The following is a 14,450-nucleotide window of genomic DNA, read 5'->3' as shown; positions in this document are numbered from 1 at the left end:
AAAGGGGAGATGGGGAGTTCTATGTGAAAAACAGAGAGAAGGCCAATTTGGCTGCATCATAATGTACAAGAGGGGAGTAACATCTAAGGGAGATGGGAAGATGGGTTGGACCAGGCTGTGTAGGACTTTAAAAGGACTTCTTTAGAATCTAGTTTAACAATTTGTTACTGTCTCAAAAGTCACAATTTCCCAGACAGTGTGGGCCTGAAGCAAGGTCAGAGAGGAGAGGAACACAGCTAACATGCATGGGCCATAATTTCCTGCATCAGTCCCTTGTTTTCCCCATCCGTTTCTCAAGAGCTGAGAATTATGTCCTTTATTTATTTTCCCTTCTCCCAAAGTACCTAGCACAGTGCTCTGCATACACAAACAGTTAGGGATATGAGGGAAGGCTTCATGGTATCTGACGTGGTACCTGAACTAAACTTTTTTTTTTTTTGTGAGGCAATTGGGGTTAAGTGATTTGCCCAGGGTCACACTGCTAGTAAGCATCTGAAGCCAGATTTGAACTCAGGTCCTCCTGACTCCAAAGCCTAAGCTCTATCCACTGCACCACCTAGCTGCCCCCTGAACTGAACTTTGAAGGAAGATGAGAGTGCTTAGAGGTGGAGAAGGGCATACATTCCAGACCTGCTGAATGGCTTGTATAAACATCAGGAAATAGGAGATTGAACAAGATCTGGGAATGCCTAATGTAGCATTTTGATAGGAATGTGCTGTCTAGGAAAGGAAATAGGATGAAATAAGGTTTCAAAGGTATATGAGAGCCAGATTAAGGAGGGTCTTAAATGCCAGGCTAAGGATTTTGTATTTTATCTTATTGGTACTGAGGCACCACAGAAGGTTTTTGAGTAAGGAAGTAACACAGTTAGATTTGTGCCTTAAGAAGATTATTTTGGAGAATGGATTGGAAAAGGAGAAATTAGAAGCAGAGAATCCTATCAGACTATTTGATGGTCTAAGCAAGAGTTGGTAGAAGCCTAGGTCAGGAACTCTGTGAGTGGAGAGAAGGATATGATGAAGAGAGATACTATAGAATGAGAATTGACAGGATTTGGAAACTGTTCATATATGGGGGTGAGAGAGAAGAAAAAGAAATGACAAAATCAACATTCAATTTGAAGAAAAATTAAAGAGTCAAGAATTAGATTTAATTAGAACAATTAGAAGAAAACTCTGAGGTTATGAATATGTGTGCCTGAGAGGACATTGGAGCCCTTCAAAAGAAATAAGGAAATTTGGAGGAGGAGTATGTTGGGGGGTGGGGATGGTGATGGCGAATTCTGTTTTTGGGTATGCTGAATTTGAGATGCCTTATAGGACATCGAGGAGGAGATATCCAATGGACACTTGGTGATGCATGAGTAGAGTTCAGGAAGAAGGTTGGAAATCAATATAGAGATTTGGGACTTATCCAAGTAGAAATTATCTTTGAAATGAATGAATGAAAAACATTTATTAAGATCTTACTGTATGCCAAACACTGTGTTATGCTGCAGATCCAAATGCAGGGAAAAAAAAAGAGTCCCTTCCCTCCAAGACCTTACACTCTAATGGGGGAGACAACACATATGGGACAGTGGTGACCCAGCAAAAGGAGTTGTGGTCAGGGAAGTCCCAAATATAGTAAACAGAACAATTTGGTAGTCAGTTAACATACCCTTTTCAGAAGCAATAATAATGTCGATATGATAATGGTTTTCAGAGCATGAGGTGGGAAAATGAGGTATAATGACAGAGCAGAAAATAGCAGGGGTCAAGAGGAGGCTGCATTGTCCCAGACAGTGACAAAATGAGTGGTCTAGTTCCTCCCAGGCATGGTTTCTGGTGATCCATCTTAGAAAGTGGAGTAACAGTAGCAAAAGGGGCAGCTGGGTGGAAAATCTGATGAGATCTCTTTGTGAGGAGGGAAAAATATAGGGTCCAGAATAGAGTTGTCATTGATGCCCATACTAAGGTCATAGAAAATGGATGATAATACTCTACATCAAAGGAGGCTGAGAAAGAGTGTTCAGTTTCATAGGAGAACCAGATGCCAAGGGAGGAGTAAATGCCCAGATGGAGGGAATGGTCACCAGTATCAAAAGCTGCAGAGAGAGCAAGGAGGATGAGGACTAAGGGAAAAAATGAATGGATTAGTGAGTGCCTTTGGTGGCCCACTATATCCAAGCAAGTTCTAGTTATGACTCACTTGACTTCCTGGGCATCTTCTCCCCTGAGCCTTGCCACCTGTGTGCCCTTTCGTCCATGGCATTTGCTGGCTAAATCACTTTCTAGGCTTTTTTTTCACTTCTTTGACATGGTGACTGCTTTATTACAGTCAAACTTTTGCTAGAAATGATGATGATCAAGGTCATTATCTGCCTTTTACATTCTCATTTTTCAGCATCAATGACTTATTTGAATAGATCATGTTGAAGCTGTTGCAATTACACAGTGTTTTCTTGTCATCTTTAGTTTTTCTTCTAATTGGATGCTGATTTTGCCATTTGTTTTCATTCAGCAATGATGTGACTGCACACAGATTCTCATATGACTTCCATATCAGTAATCATTTATAGTATCTTAGTAAGATCACTTTCATTTTTTTTTTGTGCCGTTCATCAGTGCTTACCAACTCTAGTGCCTTTATAGCCATTTTTAATTTAGTCCTAATATGTAAGTGTACCTATAGGAAACTAGGTCTGTATCTCTTTAAGAAAAAAGTTTCTTCTTCTTCTCTTTACATGACCTACTACTTTTCCTAGAACATTACTAGACTTAGATCAAGAATATGTAGCCTCACTTTATAGACAAGAAAACTGAGGCACATAAGGGTTAAGTAACTTATCTAACTTCCAACTCTATTCTGGAATGTGATCATAATACATAAAGGTGAGACTTCTTAGTAGTCTATAAGATATCTACCTCTTTCATTTCTCCAATGTGAGCCACATTTTCTAACATACTTATCATCCTCCTCCTCTGAACTCACCCTTGCACTGATGTCACCAGGTATTAACATATATTAATTTGGTTTGAAGAAGTCTATCAAGTTATTTGTATAATTTCCCTACCTCTTCATCCCTTGCAATGTAGTTTGGTACATAAATTGTAGTTCTCTTCTTCTTTTGTTGGGTATATATATATATATATATATATATATATATATTTCCCCATTACATGTTAAAACAATTTTTAACATTTGGATTTTTAAGTTTTGAGTTTCAAATTCTATCCCTCCCTCCCTCCCCTCCCAATACAGTAAGTAATCAGATATAGGTTATACATGTGCGGTCATGTGAAACGTTTCCTTATTAGTCATTTTGTTCAAGAAGACTCTAATAAAAGAAAAAGGATGAAAGGAAGAAAGTGAAAATAGCACATCTGTATTCAAACAAAATTAGTTTTTTCTCTAGAGGCAGATAGTATGCTTCATATTGCTGAGAAAAGCCAAGTCATTCACAGTTCATTGAACAATATTACTGTTACTATGCTGGTACTGTTCATTTCATTTTGCATCAGTTCATGTAAATCTTTCCAGGTTTTTCTTTAATCATCCTGCTTGTCATTTCTTATAGCACAATAACATTCTTGATGGTCTTATTGATTATATTCATCATCAGCAATGCAAGACAAGGAGCTAAAGGATCTCATGAAATGGTGTGTTTTATTGGGTACATGATGAAACCAGCACCACCGATCACTTTGTTTCTCTAAGAGACCTCTGAACTATCCTAAAATTGCTGGAACTTTTTGCCTTCCAGTGTTGAATATTTCTGATGTTGAATATGTATGTTTTATATTCACAATGTTGAGTCATGGTGTTGAATATTCATGTGATTCAGTTTTTCTAATAATTTCTAAATTTATTGGCCCTTAGTTAAAGATCTCATATTTAAAGTAGCAGCAGTTATGTTAATGTTGTGATTTCATTGGTGTAGGGAATTTCCAGATAAGGAAATTCCCTCTTTACCAATGCAGGTTAGCACCTTCTCTGTAACTTTTAATATTAGAAAATTGCCCAGATAGTCAAGATATTACAATACTTGCCCAGGGTCACACAGTCAGTGTGTGTCAGATGTATTAAGGTATGCTGCTTCTACAAGTTAAAGTTTATAGATGGTCTAAAATCTGTTATTTGTAACATCCTCAGGTGCTTTTCCTAGCATTCTAACACTATTACTACAGAAGTAGAACAAGGTGGGGGGAGGCACATAGAGCAGAGAACCATTTTTTTTTCTTCTTTTCATGGATTACCGTGGCCAAAGAACTCAAAATCTCATGGTTGAGTCATGAACCTTTCCATGCTTGGGTTGGTCCTCAGTAGAATCAGTCTTATACAAAGAGATCAGTTTTGATTTTATGTCAGGAAAAACTTCCCAATAAGTAGAATTGAGTGAAAGTCAGGTGGGCTGGCTCAGGAGGTGGTGGGTCCCCCCTCTTTGGAGCACTTTAAGCAGAGACTGGAAAACCACTTATTGGATATAACATGGTAGGGATCTCCTTTGTGTGTGGGTTAGACTAGAGTACCACTCAAGTCCTTTCCAACACTCTAGTTCTGTGATTCTGTGAAGGAGGCTGATAAATTACTCTATTCTGTGTTCATAGCCTTCTCTCTTCTCCCCTCCCAACCTTTATAGCCTGTCTGCTCCAAGCTGAACTGGTGAATTATGAGCGAGTGAAGGAGTATTGTCTCAAAGTTCTGAAGAAAGAAGGGGAAAATTTCAAAGCCCTCTACCGGTCAGGCGTGGCTTTCTACCACTTGGGGGACTACGACAAGGCCCTCTACTACCTGAAAGAAGCTAGGTCCCGGCAACCAACAGGTAAGGCAGTAGCAACTTGTTTCTTATTGGCTAGCCATAGCAGATTTTTCTGGATTCTTCTTCCATAAGGTGGCCTGTTTTCAGGACTAGATAATGGAATGATAACAAGGACTAGGTTGTACCTTTGGAACTTTATGGTATGTATATTTATAAAGGGTGGATAGAAGTTTGGGTGCTATATTAGGGATAGAGAAAGCAACTATTTAGCCCTTAAAGAGGGTCCAGTGTTCCATATCCACTGTACACCCCTCCCAACACAGCAGACCAACACGTCAGCATCCTTGACCCTTAACTAGGGTAAGTTTCTGAAAAATGAGAGGTAACCCCCCCCATTATTAATTAAAATAATTCTAGAAAAGCTAACTATAGCAAGAAGAGTAGAGAATAAAATCAAAGATATAAACATCATCAAAGAGGAGACAAAGCTATCTCTATTTGCAGATGACATGATAGTAGATTTGGAAAATCCCAGAGAATCAGTGAAGAAACCTAATTGAGATGATTTGTAATGTCAGCAAGATGGCAGCATACAAAATAACCCCACAAAAACATCATCTTCATTTCTATAGCACAATAACAAAATTTAGTAGATAAGGACAAAGGACACAAAATGTCAGGGAAACAACCATTAAGAAGCACCCAAGATTGCTATACATACAAACTCAAAATACTCTTTACAGAAATAACAGGAGACTTAAATAATTGGGGAGAGACAATAATAGCTAGCATTTATATAATGACACTCGCTGCTTATGAATGGGCTTTGTCAATGTAATTACAATGACAATTTGTTCACTCATTTTCAGTCATGTCTGACTATTTGTGACCCCATTCGGAGGCACAGATACAAGAGTGGTTTGCCATTTCCTTCTCTAGCTCATTCTATACACGAGAAAACTGAGCCAGGAAAACCTGAGTTCAAAGTGATGATACTAATTAATTATTTTATAGATTTAGTGCCATACCAATCAAATTATTGAAGTGATAATTTTTAGAACTAGGGGAAAAAATAACAGAATTCATTTAGAAGAGCAAAAGATCTAGAATGCCAAAGGAAATAAGAAAAAGAAATATGAAGTAAAGGAATATAGCATTACCAGACCTCAAACTATATTATAAAGCAGTAGTCATCAAAATTATTTGATAAAGATTTTTAAAATATATAAATAAATAATAGGAACAAACTAGATAAGCAAGAGATAGCAGCAATTAAAAAGAGTTTTATTGGATAAATCCAAGAACATGAATTCCTGGAAAGATTCTCTTTTTGACTGTAACTGCTGGGAAAAATGGAAAGCCATTTGGCAGAAATTAGGTTTAGACCAAAAGCTTGTGCCATATACCACAGTAAACCCAATCTGATACATATCCTGCATATAAAAGGTCATATCATTTTAAAAAATCAGAAGAGAACAAGATCAACTATGGCAAGGGTAAGAATTCTTAGTCAAACAAGTAATAGAGGTATTCATAAAAAACAAAATAGATAAATTTTAAAAATTTTGAATAAATAAAATCAATGAATCTGTAAGTAAAAGAGCCAGTGGTAGAATGAGTAAAAATTTCATCAAATATAACCAATATAGGATTAACATATAAATATCACACAAAATTATGCCATTTACAAATAGCTAAGTGGCCAAAGGCTATCAACAGTTTTCAAAATAAGAGTTGCAAACTATAAATGAGAAAAATATATGCTCCAAATGACTAATAGTCTAATTAATGCCAATGAAAACAACTCCAATTTCATTATACAAATTGGCAGAGAAGAAAAAAGATAGAAACAGTCAGTGCTGGGGAGGATATGAAGATGTAAGCGCACTGATTCACAGTTGATGGAGCTGTGAAGTAGTCTGCTTGTTCTTGATTTCAGTTTGGAATTGTGCAAGAAAAGTGACTAAGCAGCCCATACCACTTAACCCAAGAATCCCACTCCTGAGCATATACCTCAAGGAAGCTAAAGGCAAAAAAAAAGGTCCAGTGGATACCAAAATATGCATAGTTGTACTCTGGTAGCAAAGAATTGGAGACAAAGTGGGTACCCATAATTTGGAGAATGACTAGAAAATAACATGTAATGAACGTATGAATGTCCTAGAATAATATATGCAGTAAGAAATGAAGACAAATGTGTGAATGCAATAAAATAATATTATGTAGTAAGAAATGGGGACAAAGAATTCAGAGAAAAGTGGGAAGATTTGTATGACTTGATGTGGAGCAGACAAATAGACAACAATGACTATTATAGCAAATAGGAAATTGGACTCTGAGTAATGAAAAAGTCCAAATGAAGAGAATGGAGAAGTGATAATGAAGGATACTTCTCTCTTACAATAGGGAGGTGGAAGAGAATATTTTCTAAATATTTTATATTTTTATTTTAAATATATTTTATTTAGTTAAATTAAGTTAAATATTTAAATATATGTATATGTTTTATATACACATATTTTAAAATATTATAATAATTTATAAAATTATCAGACATGGTCTCTGATTCAGATGTTTTACTTTGCTGTTTTTCTTTATCACAAAGAAAGGTTCCTTCTGAAGTGAGGGGTGAAATGACTGTGATTTTAAAATGAAAGGCATCAATAAAACATTTTAAAAAAAAGAATAAAGAGAGGTGGGACAGAATGAAGATGGGTGACTTAGGATCAGAATTAGCTCTAAGAGATCTAGAGGGAACAGAATTTGGCTAAGTCAGTATTTACATAAGATGAAAATCCCATCATACCGGTCCTGCTGGTCCTTCAAACCTGCTGTGAATTAGTAAACTACATGACAGAGGCCAACACTGTGGCTAAGAGGAATAGTATCAACATGGTTGGGTTGGGTGGTGGTCAGTAATCAGTAACTGTGGCAAGGGCTGTGACAAAGGAATGAAAGGGAAGAGAAGTTAAAGAGACAAATGTGTCCATTTCACAGTCACTACAACTGGGATCCCTAATTAATTGTACATAGACCTGCATAGTCAATAAAGCTGTCATGGTCCCTGCCCTCTGTGAGTTTATATTTAAAGACAATTATACAGAACAATCCAAACAGACCCAGCCCAAAAAAGAAAATGTCAACATGACAAGCAGATAGGTCACAGATGTGGGAGGCAAGAAAAGAGAACATCGTGAACCCAGAACAGGGCTGACTCATAGCCTTCTTTCCTTGTCTTATAGGTGAGAAGGGGGCCCTGAAAAAGGAGGCTAGGAAAATGTACACACCAGTGTTATTTAGGATACCAATTAACTGGAGGCAAAATGTGTACCTAACAATTGGAGAATGGCTGAATCAATCAATCAGTCAACATTTAATAGGTACCAGTTTTGTGCTAGACACTATGCTAAGTGCTGGCCTCAAATAGATTATGATCTAGTGGGAAAGACAACATGTAAGCAAATATGTACAAAGCAAGCTATATTCGGTATAAATAGGAAATAATTAAAAGAGGAAAGCACTGGAATTAAGAGGGATCAGGGAAAGCTTCTTGTAGAAGGTGGAATTTTAGTTGGGACTTAAAGAAAACCAAGGAAGTCAGTCATCAGAGTGAGGGAGAGAGAGCATTCCAGGCATGGGGAACAGCCAGAGAGAATATGCCCAGAGCTGAGAGATGGGGTGTCGTTTGTGAAACAGCCACCTAGTCAAAGAGTTGTTGTGTCCAACTCTTCATGGCTCCATTTGGGGTTTTCTTGGGAAAGATACAGGAGTGGTTTGCCATTTCCTTCTCCAGCTTATTTTACAGATGAGGAAACTGAGGAAAGCAGGGTTAAATGACTTGCCCAGAGCCACACAGCTAGTAAATGTTTGAGGCCAGATTTGAAGTCAGGTCTTTCTGACTTCATGGCCAGCACTCTATCCACTGCACCACCTAGCTGCCCTAGAACAAAGAGTGTGTGTTGGGGAATAAGGTATAAGAAGACTGGAAAAGTAGGAGGGAGTTAGGGTAGAAATGGTTTTGAATCCCAAACAAAGCATTTTGTATTTGTTCTATTGCCTAGAGGCAATAGAAAGTTACTGAAGTTTATTGAGTGTGTGTGTGTGTGTGTGTGTGTGTGTGTGTATGTGTGTGTGTGTGCATGTGATATGATCAGACCTTCATTTTAGGAAAATCATCTTAGCAGCTGAGTGGAGAATGGATTAAAGAAGGGAGAAATTTGAGGCAAGCAGACCCATCAGCAGGCTATTGAAGTAATCAAGGCATGAGGTGCTGAGGACCTGCACTACAGTCGTGGCACTGTCAGAGGAGAGAAAGAGTTGTGTTCAGATGTTGCAGAAGTGAAATCAACAAACCTTGGCAACAGCTTAGATATGGGGGATGAGAGGTAATGAGGAATCCAGGCTGACTAGGTTGGAGGATTTGGAAGGATGGTGTTATTCTCTACAGTAACAGGGAAGGTAAGAGGGGGGAAAAGCTTAAGGGGGGAAATAATGTTTCATTTTGGACAGATTGAGTTTAAGATGTCTAGTGGACATCTACTTTAAGATGTCTGAAAGGTAGTTGGAGATGCAAGACTGGAGATCAGAAGAGAGATAGGGCCAGGAAAGCAGATTTGAGAATCATTAGCATAGAGATGGTAATTAAATCCATGGGAGTTGATGAGATCACCAAGTGAAGTAGTATAGAGAGAAAAGAGAAGAGGGCCCAGGACAGAACCCTGAGGGACACTACAGTTAGAGGTCATGATCCGAAGGAGGATCCAGGAAGGAAGACTGAGAAGTGGTCAAATAGGATGGAGGAGAACCAGGAGAGAGTAGTGTCTCAAAAACCTAGAAAGAAAAAGAGTGCCAAGGAGGAGTGATCCCAGGCTGAAACTTGTCTGAGAGTATTCAGCCATAGGATAAGAGAGCTAGAGATACAAGAAAGGGGAACAATGAAGAATTGAATTGGTTTACCAAGGAGTCAAGATGCGGAGAAGAGGAGAGAGTGGCTAGTAGGTAGGAGGTAGTCTAGGAGAGAACTGAGGACTCAAGGGATTGGAGGTCACAGTGTGAAGAAAGAGTAAGGTTATGTGAGGGAGGTCAGAGGGAGAGGAGAAAAGCTAATAGATCGTGGTTGGGTAAATGATAGAATTTCAGAATTCTTGAACATGGAGATGGCACAATTGTAGGTGATGGCAACATCAAAGGTATGACCATTTTTGTGTGTGACTGAGGTGGGGAGGAAGAGTAGCTTATGGGAGGTGAGTAGGTCAAGGAACTGAGTGGTTAAAGTATTTGAGGAAGAATTAACATGTATGTGGAAGTCCACTAGTATGAGGGCAGGTGTTGGAGTGGGGAGAAAAATTGCAAGACAGGCATCAGACTTACTGAGAAAGGAAGGGGCATGACCTGGGTAATTACCTGACCTGTAAATAGTAGCTACTAGGATTTTGATTGGGTGGTAGATATAAATAAGATAAACCTCAAAAGAAGAGAGGGTTACTGAGTGATGAAGGAAGGGAGAAAAACCTGGAAGTAGCAATAGGGAGCAAGGAGTGTTATATCTCTTTTGTCTTGACCAGTGAGCCGAACAGAATGAGTGAAGATGAAACTAATGCTGGAGAGGGTGGCCAGGGAAGCTGTGTCATAAGGGGAAAGCCAGGTGTTAGTAGATGGAAGGAGTGGGAGAGGAATAGATTTAAGATGAAGGGAAGTTTGTTTCATGTGGAACAGGCATTCCAGAGGGCACAGTGGAAGCACTAGGTGGAATTTAGGAGGAGGCTTTGGAGTGGGGGGGTTGAGGGGGATGGTAATGAGCAATCTGGTAGAAGGGGGGTGTGAAGTGGAGTTGGAATGATGATCTACAGGAGTTCAGCCTCACTGGAATGTGAAGGGTACTACCAGGTATGAGAATGTTCATTGCTAAGTGGAGAGTACTGCTTTCCTTTTCTTTATTTATTTTTTAAACAATTAATTAATTTATTTTTACTTTTCAACATTCACTTCCATAAGATTTTGAGTTTTAAATTTTCTCCCCCTCTCTTCTCCTCCCTCCCCAAGATAGCATGCAATCTGATATAAGCTCTACTTAACACATTCACATTAAGCATTTTTTCACATTAGTCATGATGTAAATAAGAATTAAAATTAATGTGAGGAACCACAAGAAAGAAGAAATAAAACAAAACACCAAAAGAAAAGGAGAGCAAATAGTCTGCTTCCATCTGCATTCAGCCTCCATAGTTCTTTCTCTGGATGTGGATAGCATTTTTCATCGTGAGTCTTTTGGAGTTGTCTTAGATCGTTAAATTGCTAAGAGCTAAGTCTATCAAAGTCAGTCATCGCACAATGTGGCTTTTACTATGTACTATGATCTCCTGGTTCTGCTCATTTCACTCAACATCAGACCCCACTACAAAACACATTTTGTGCCATATAGTGTATTAACTGAAAAGAGGACTGTGTCTTTTGACTTTGATTTTTGTTAGTGTAAGGAACTCCCATTGTATATCCAAACAACTTTTTTTCCAAAAGAAAAGAAGGTAGAAATAAATTAAAGGGGTTTAAAAAAGAGTCATCAGTTTCATGAAATCTCCAAGGGCCTCAGTTGTCTTCATCCAGGCCCTGGTTGCTTCAGTATGGTCTTATGCCATCCACTGCTGGCCATTCCAGTCTTCCTCATGCTCCAGGAATACGTCATCAGAGCCCAGCTGCAGTTCTGAGCGAGTACTTTTGTAAAGGGCATGCAGGAATTCCTTCACACAGGCTCCCTCTGTTCTGAAAGGGGTGCCTAGTGGAGCCATTGAATGTCAGAACTGGGAAGAGACCTAGGAGAGCTATAGTCCAACCCCCTCATCTCACAGAAGTGGACTCTGCAAACAGCTGCCAAGGAGGGATCAGGGGTCAGGGGCAAGGGCAGGCCAGCTGCATTGCTCGCCTCCTCCCTTCTCCAGCACAGAAAACAAAGGTCAGAAGACACAAGAACTTTACATAACTCTTGTTAGAATGAATGCTGTAGTTGAAAAAGGGGATCTCTGCAATCCTGAGAGGTTATCCTCTTGACAAGGGTAGGAGGCATCAAGTATTGGACAACTAAATTTAGTTCGGTAAGCATTTATTTGGTAATTGCTGTGTGTGGAATAGCACTGAGTTAGATGCTAGAGGACATACAAAGTTTAGATTTGAGCTTAGAGTCAAGAAAACCCGAGTTCAAATGCGACCTCAGACACTTACTAGCTGTGTGATATTGGACAAGTGAAAAAACAAACAAACTCTGTTTGCTTCAGTTTCCCCAACTGTAAATTGAGGATGATAATAGCATCTACCCTCAGGGTTGTTCTGAGGATAAAATGAAATAATATTTGAAAATTGCTTAGCACGTAATTGGTACAAAGTAAATGCTAGGTATCATCATCATCATTGTTGTTGGTATCATTGTTGTTGTCATTGTTATTATTAGATGAGATATGGTCCTTGCTCTCATGGAGTTTCTAGTCTAAATTAGGAGAAATAATAAAATAACAGCCATAATAATAGTTAACACATATAATGCTTCAAGGTTTACAAACCATTTAACATGTGTCATCTCATTCAATCATAAAGTGCATGTGATAAGTATAATGGAGAATTGTGAGACAAAATGCTTGTGAGATTGGAAGGAAAAGGTTATTACAGGTGAAAAGTCTCATGTAAGGTTTTGTGAAGGAAGCAGCATTTGAGTTAGACTTTAAAGGATGGTTAGGAATTCAACAGGCAAGGGGGGAGAGGGCATAGGGGTTAGAGTGGACAGAGGGCACAGAGTCAAGGAAATGCATTGTATTTTCAGGGAGTATTCCCATTTGATTGGAGTACGTGGAGAGGAATAATGTAAGGATGATGATGGTGATGACAGCATTTACATAGTGCTTTAAGATTTATAAAGCTGTCTACAAATATCTCATTTGATTCTCACAAAAATCCTGGGAGACAGGTGCTATTATTATTCCCATTTTATAGATGAAGAAACTGAAGCATACAGCGATTAAATGACTTACCCAGGGTCACACAGCTACTGAAGTATCTGAGGCTATGTTTGAACTCAGGTCTTCCTGACCCCGGGTTAAGATCTTTATCCACTGTATCACCTGGGTACTTCTGTAACAAGACATGAGGCTGGAAAATAAAGGCAGCACCAGATTGAGAAGGGCCATGAATGCTGGGCAAAGAAGATTGAACTGTATCTTTTAGATGATGGGGAGCCTCCTGAAGATTTTTGAGTTTAACTGCCAGGTGGCATTGATAGCCATTTGCACATACTCACTTCAAGCCCAGCTGAGCAATGTTCTCTATGGTACCAATTAGCCAGACTCTCACTTCTCTTGATAACAGGATCTGTGAATGTGTGGGTCTAGCCAATCAAAATTAACTTTTGACTGTCATCCTCTCCACGGGCATCTCCACTTTGTCATCATTGCATTCATCCATGAGAAACCGTTCCACCTTTTGAGCTGGCTTACTTCACTTGGCATTAGTCATGTGACCTTGGCATAATGGAATGGGCTTCATGCAGGAACAGACAGGCATACCTGGTTACTGTAAGTGGCGTTTCTCTTAGCAAAGAATCACTAAGAAAATAAACATTAAATAATAACCATAGTATGCAAATAGAATAGTCATAATAAGTATATAAAACAACTGCCAAGCGTATGGCAAGCCCAAACACTATGCTTCCTCAGATACTGGAAATCCCACTTAGTTCCCCACAGCCATTGCTTCAGCTTGCAAAGCAATGTCCATTTGAATTTTGCCTCCCAAAATAAAGAGGCGGATCCCCCTGAAAGCACTCTAATCCTGCCAGATTCAAGGCATAGAAAATAGATTCTTGATACAGAGGACATCAAGAGCTCAGTTTACGCCAAGGAGTATAATTCAGGATCTGAAATGGAATAGAAGGTCAGAAGGGCTCATACGTCCCCTGGCCTTGGCTGGTTGATTACTGCCCAGAATCCTTGGCATTATTTTTCCTTTCAGTAGCATTTCTTTATGACATTGAACACATGGGCCCCCATCTCTGCCTCATCGTCTTCTCAAACAACTTCTCTCTCATTCTCTGAATACAAAGACCCCACTTGTCCTTCTAGAAGAGGGCAAGGTGAGTTGTAGAGTGAGAAGGCTTTTCATGAGTAAAGCAGGGAAGAGGAAGGAACCTTATAATATTTCATCTGAGGGGAATTTGCATATTACAAAACAACCTTCTCTCATAAAAGGTTGTACAGGACTGCATCCCCAACCCCAGGAGAAGGGATTTTTGAGTTCCCATAGGCAACCAGTTCCCAGAGTGGTAAAAGGAAACATGGAACTAGATGTGAGGTAATCAGGCCTTAGGAGAGATGAGCTGATCATGTAAGGGCAAGGACCTCATGTCTTGGGACACAGACTGAGCCTCAACAAACCTTCACCACTTTCATTGGATACTGACTCCTTAAGGAGCTGACCATTCTAACAGTGAAGTGTGACAGAAAATAGGAAGAATGGGGGTAAGATACATGAATGTAATAAAATAGAAGTGAGCTATGAGAGAGCTAAAATTTGATCATTCAGAAGGTCCCTACTCATTATGGACACAGAATATAGAAAGAATAGAGTGACAAAATTTAGACTAGACAAGAAAGGAAAAGAAATAAGGATAAAACAAAGGAAAACTTTTTAAAAGAGGGTGCAGTAAAAAGGATGCTACTTAAATAAGAG

The 14,450-nt window shown here is 39.0% G+C and overlaps 1 protein-coding gene across 1 annotated transcript in view; it reads left to right on the top strand.

Moving 5' to 3' along the window:
* TTC9 (tetratricopeptide repeat domain 9) overlaps positions 1–14,450 on the top strand; it is a 48,626-nt gene that overhangs the window by 23,426 nt on the left and 10,750 nt on the right. The window contains exon 2 of the mRNA XM_020986381.2: positions 4,623–4,805. Coding sequence (XP_020842040.1) covers positions 4,623–4,805 — 183 coding nt within the window. The remainder of the gene's footprint in view (positions 1–4,622; positions 4,806–14,450) is intronic.

Source organism: Phascolarctos cinereus, unplaced genomic scaffold, assembly GCF_003287225.1.
Source record: "Phascolarctos cinereus isolate Bilbo 61053 unplaced genomic scaffold, phaCin_HiC Scaffold_3;HRSCAF=262, whole genome shotgun sequence".
Classification (NCBI taxonomy): domain Eukaryota; kingdom Metazoa; phylum Chordata; class Mammalia; order Diprotodontia; family Phascolarctidae; genus Phascolarctos; species Phascolarctos cinereus.
Note: the sequence above shows the minus strand (reverse complement) of the source record. Positions and strands in the feature narration are given on the sequence as shown.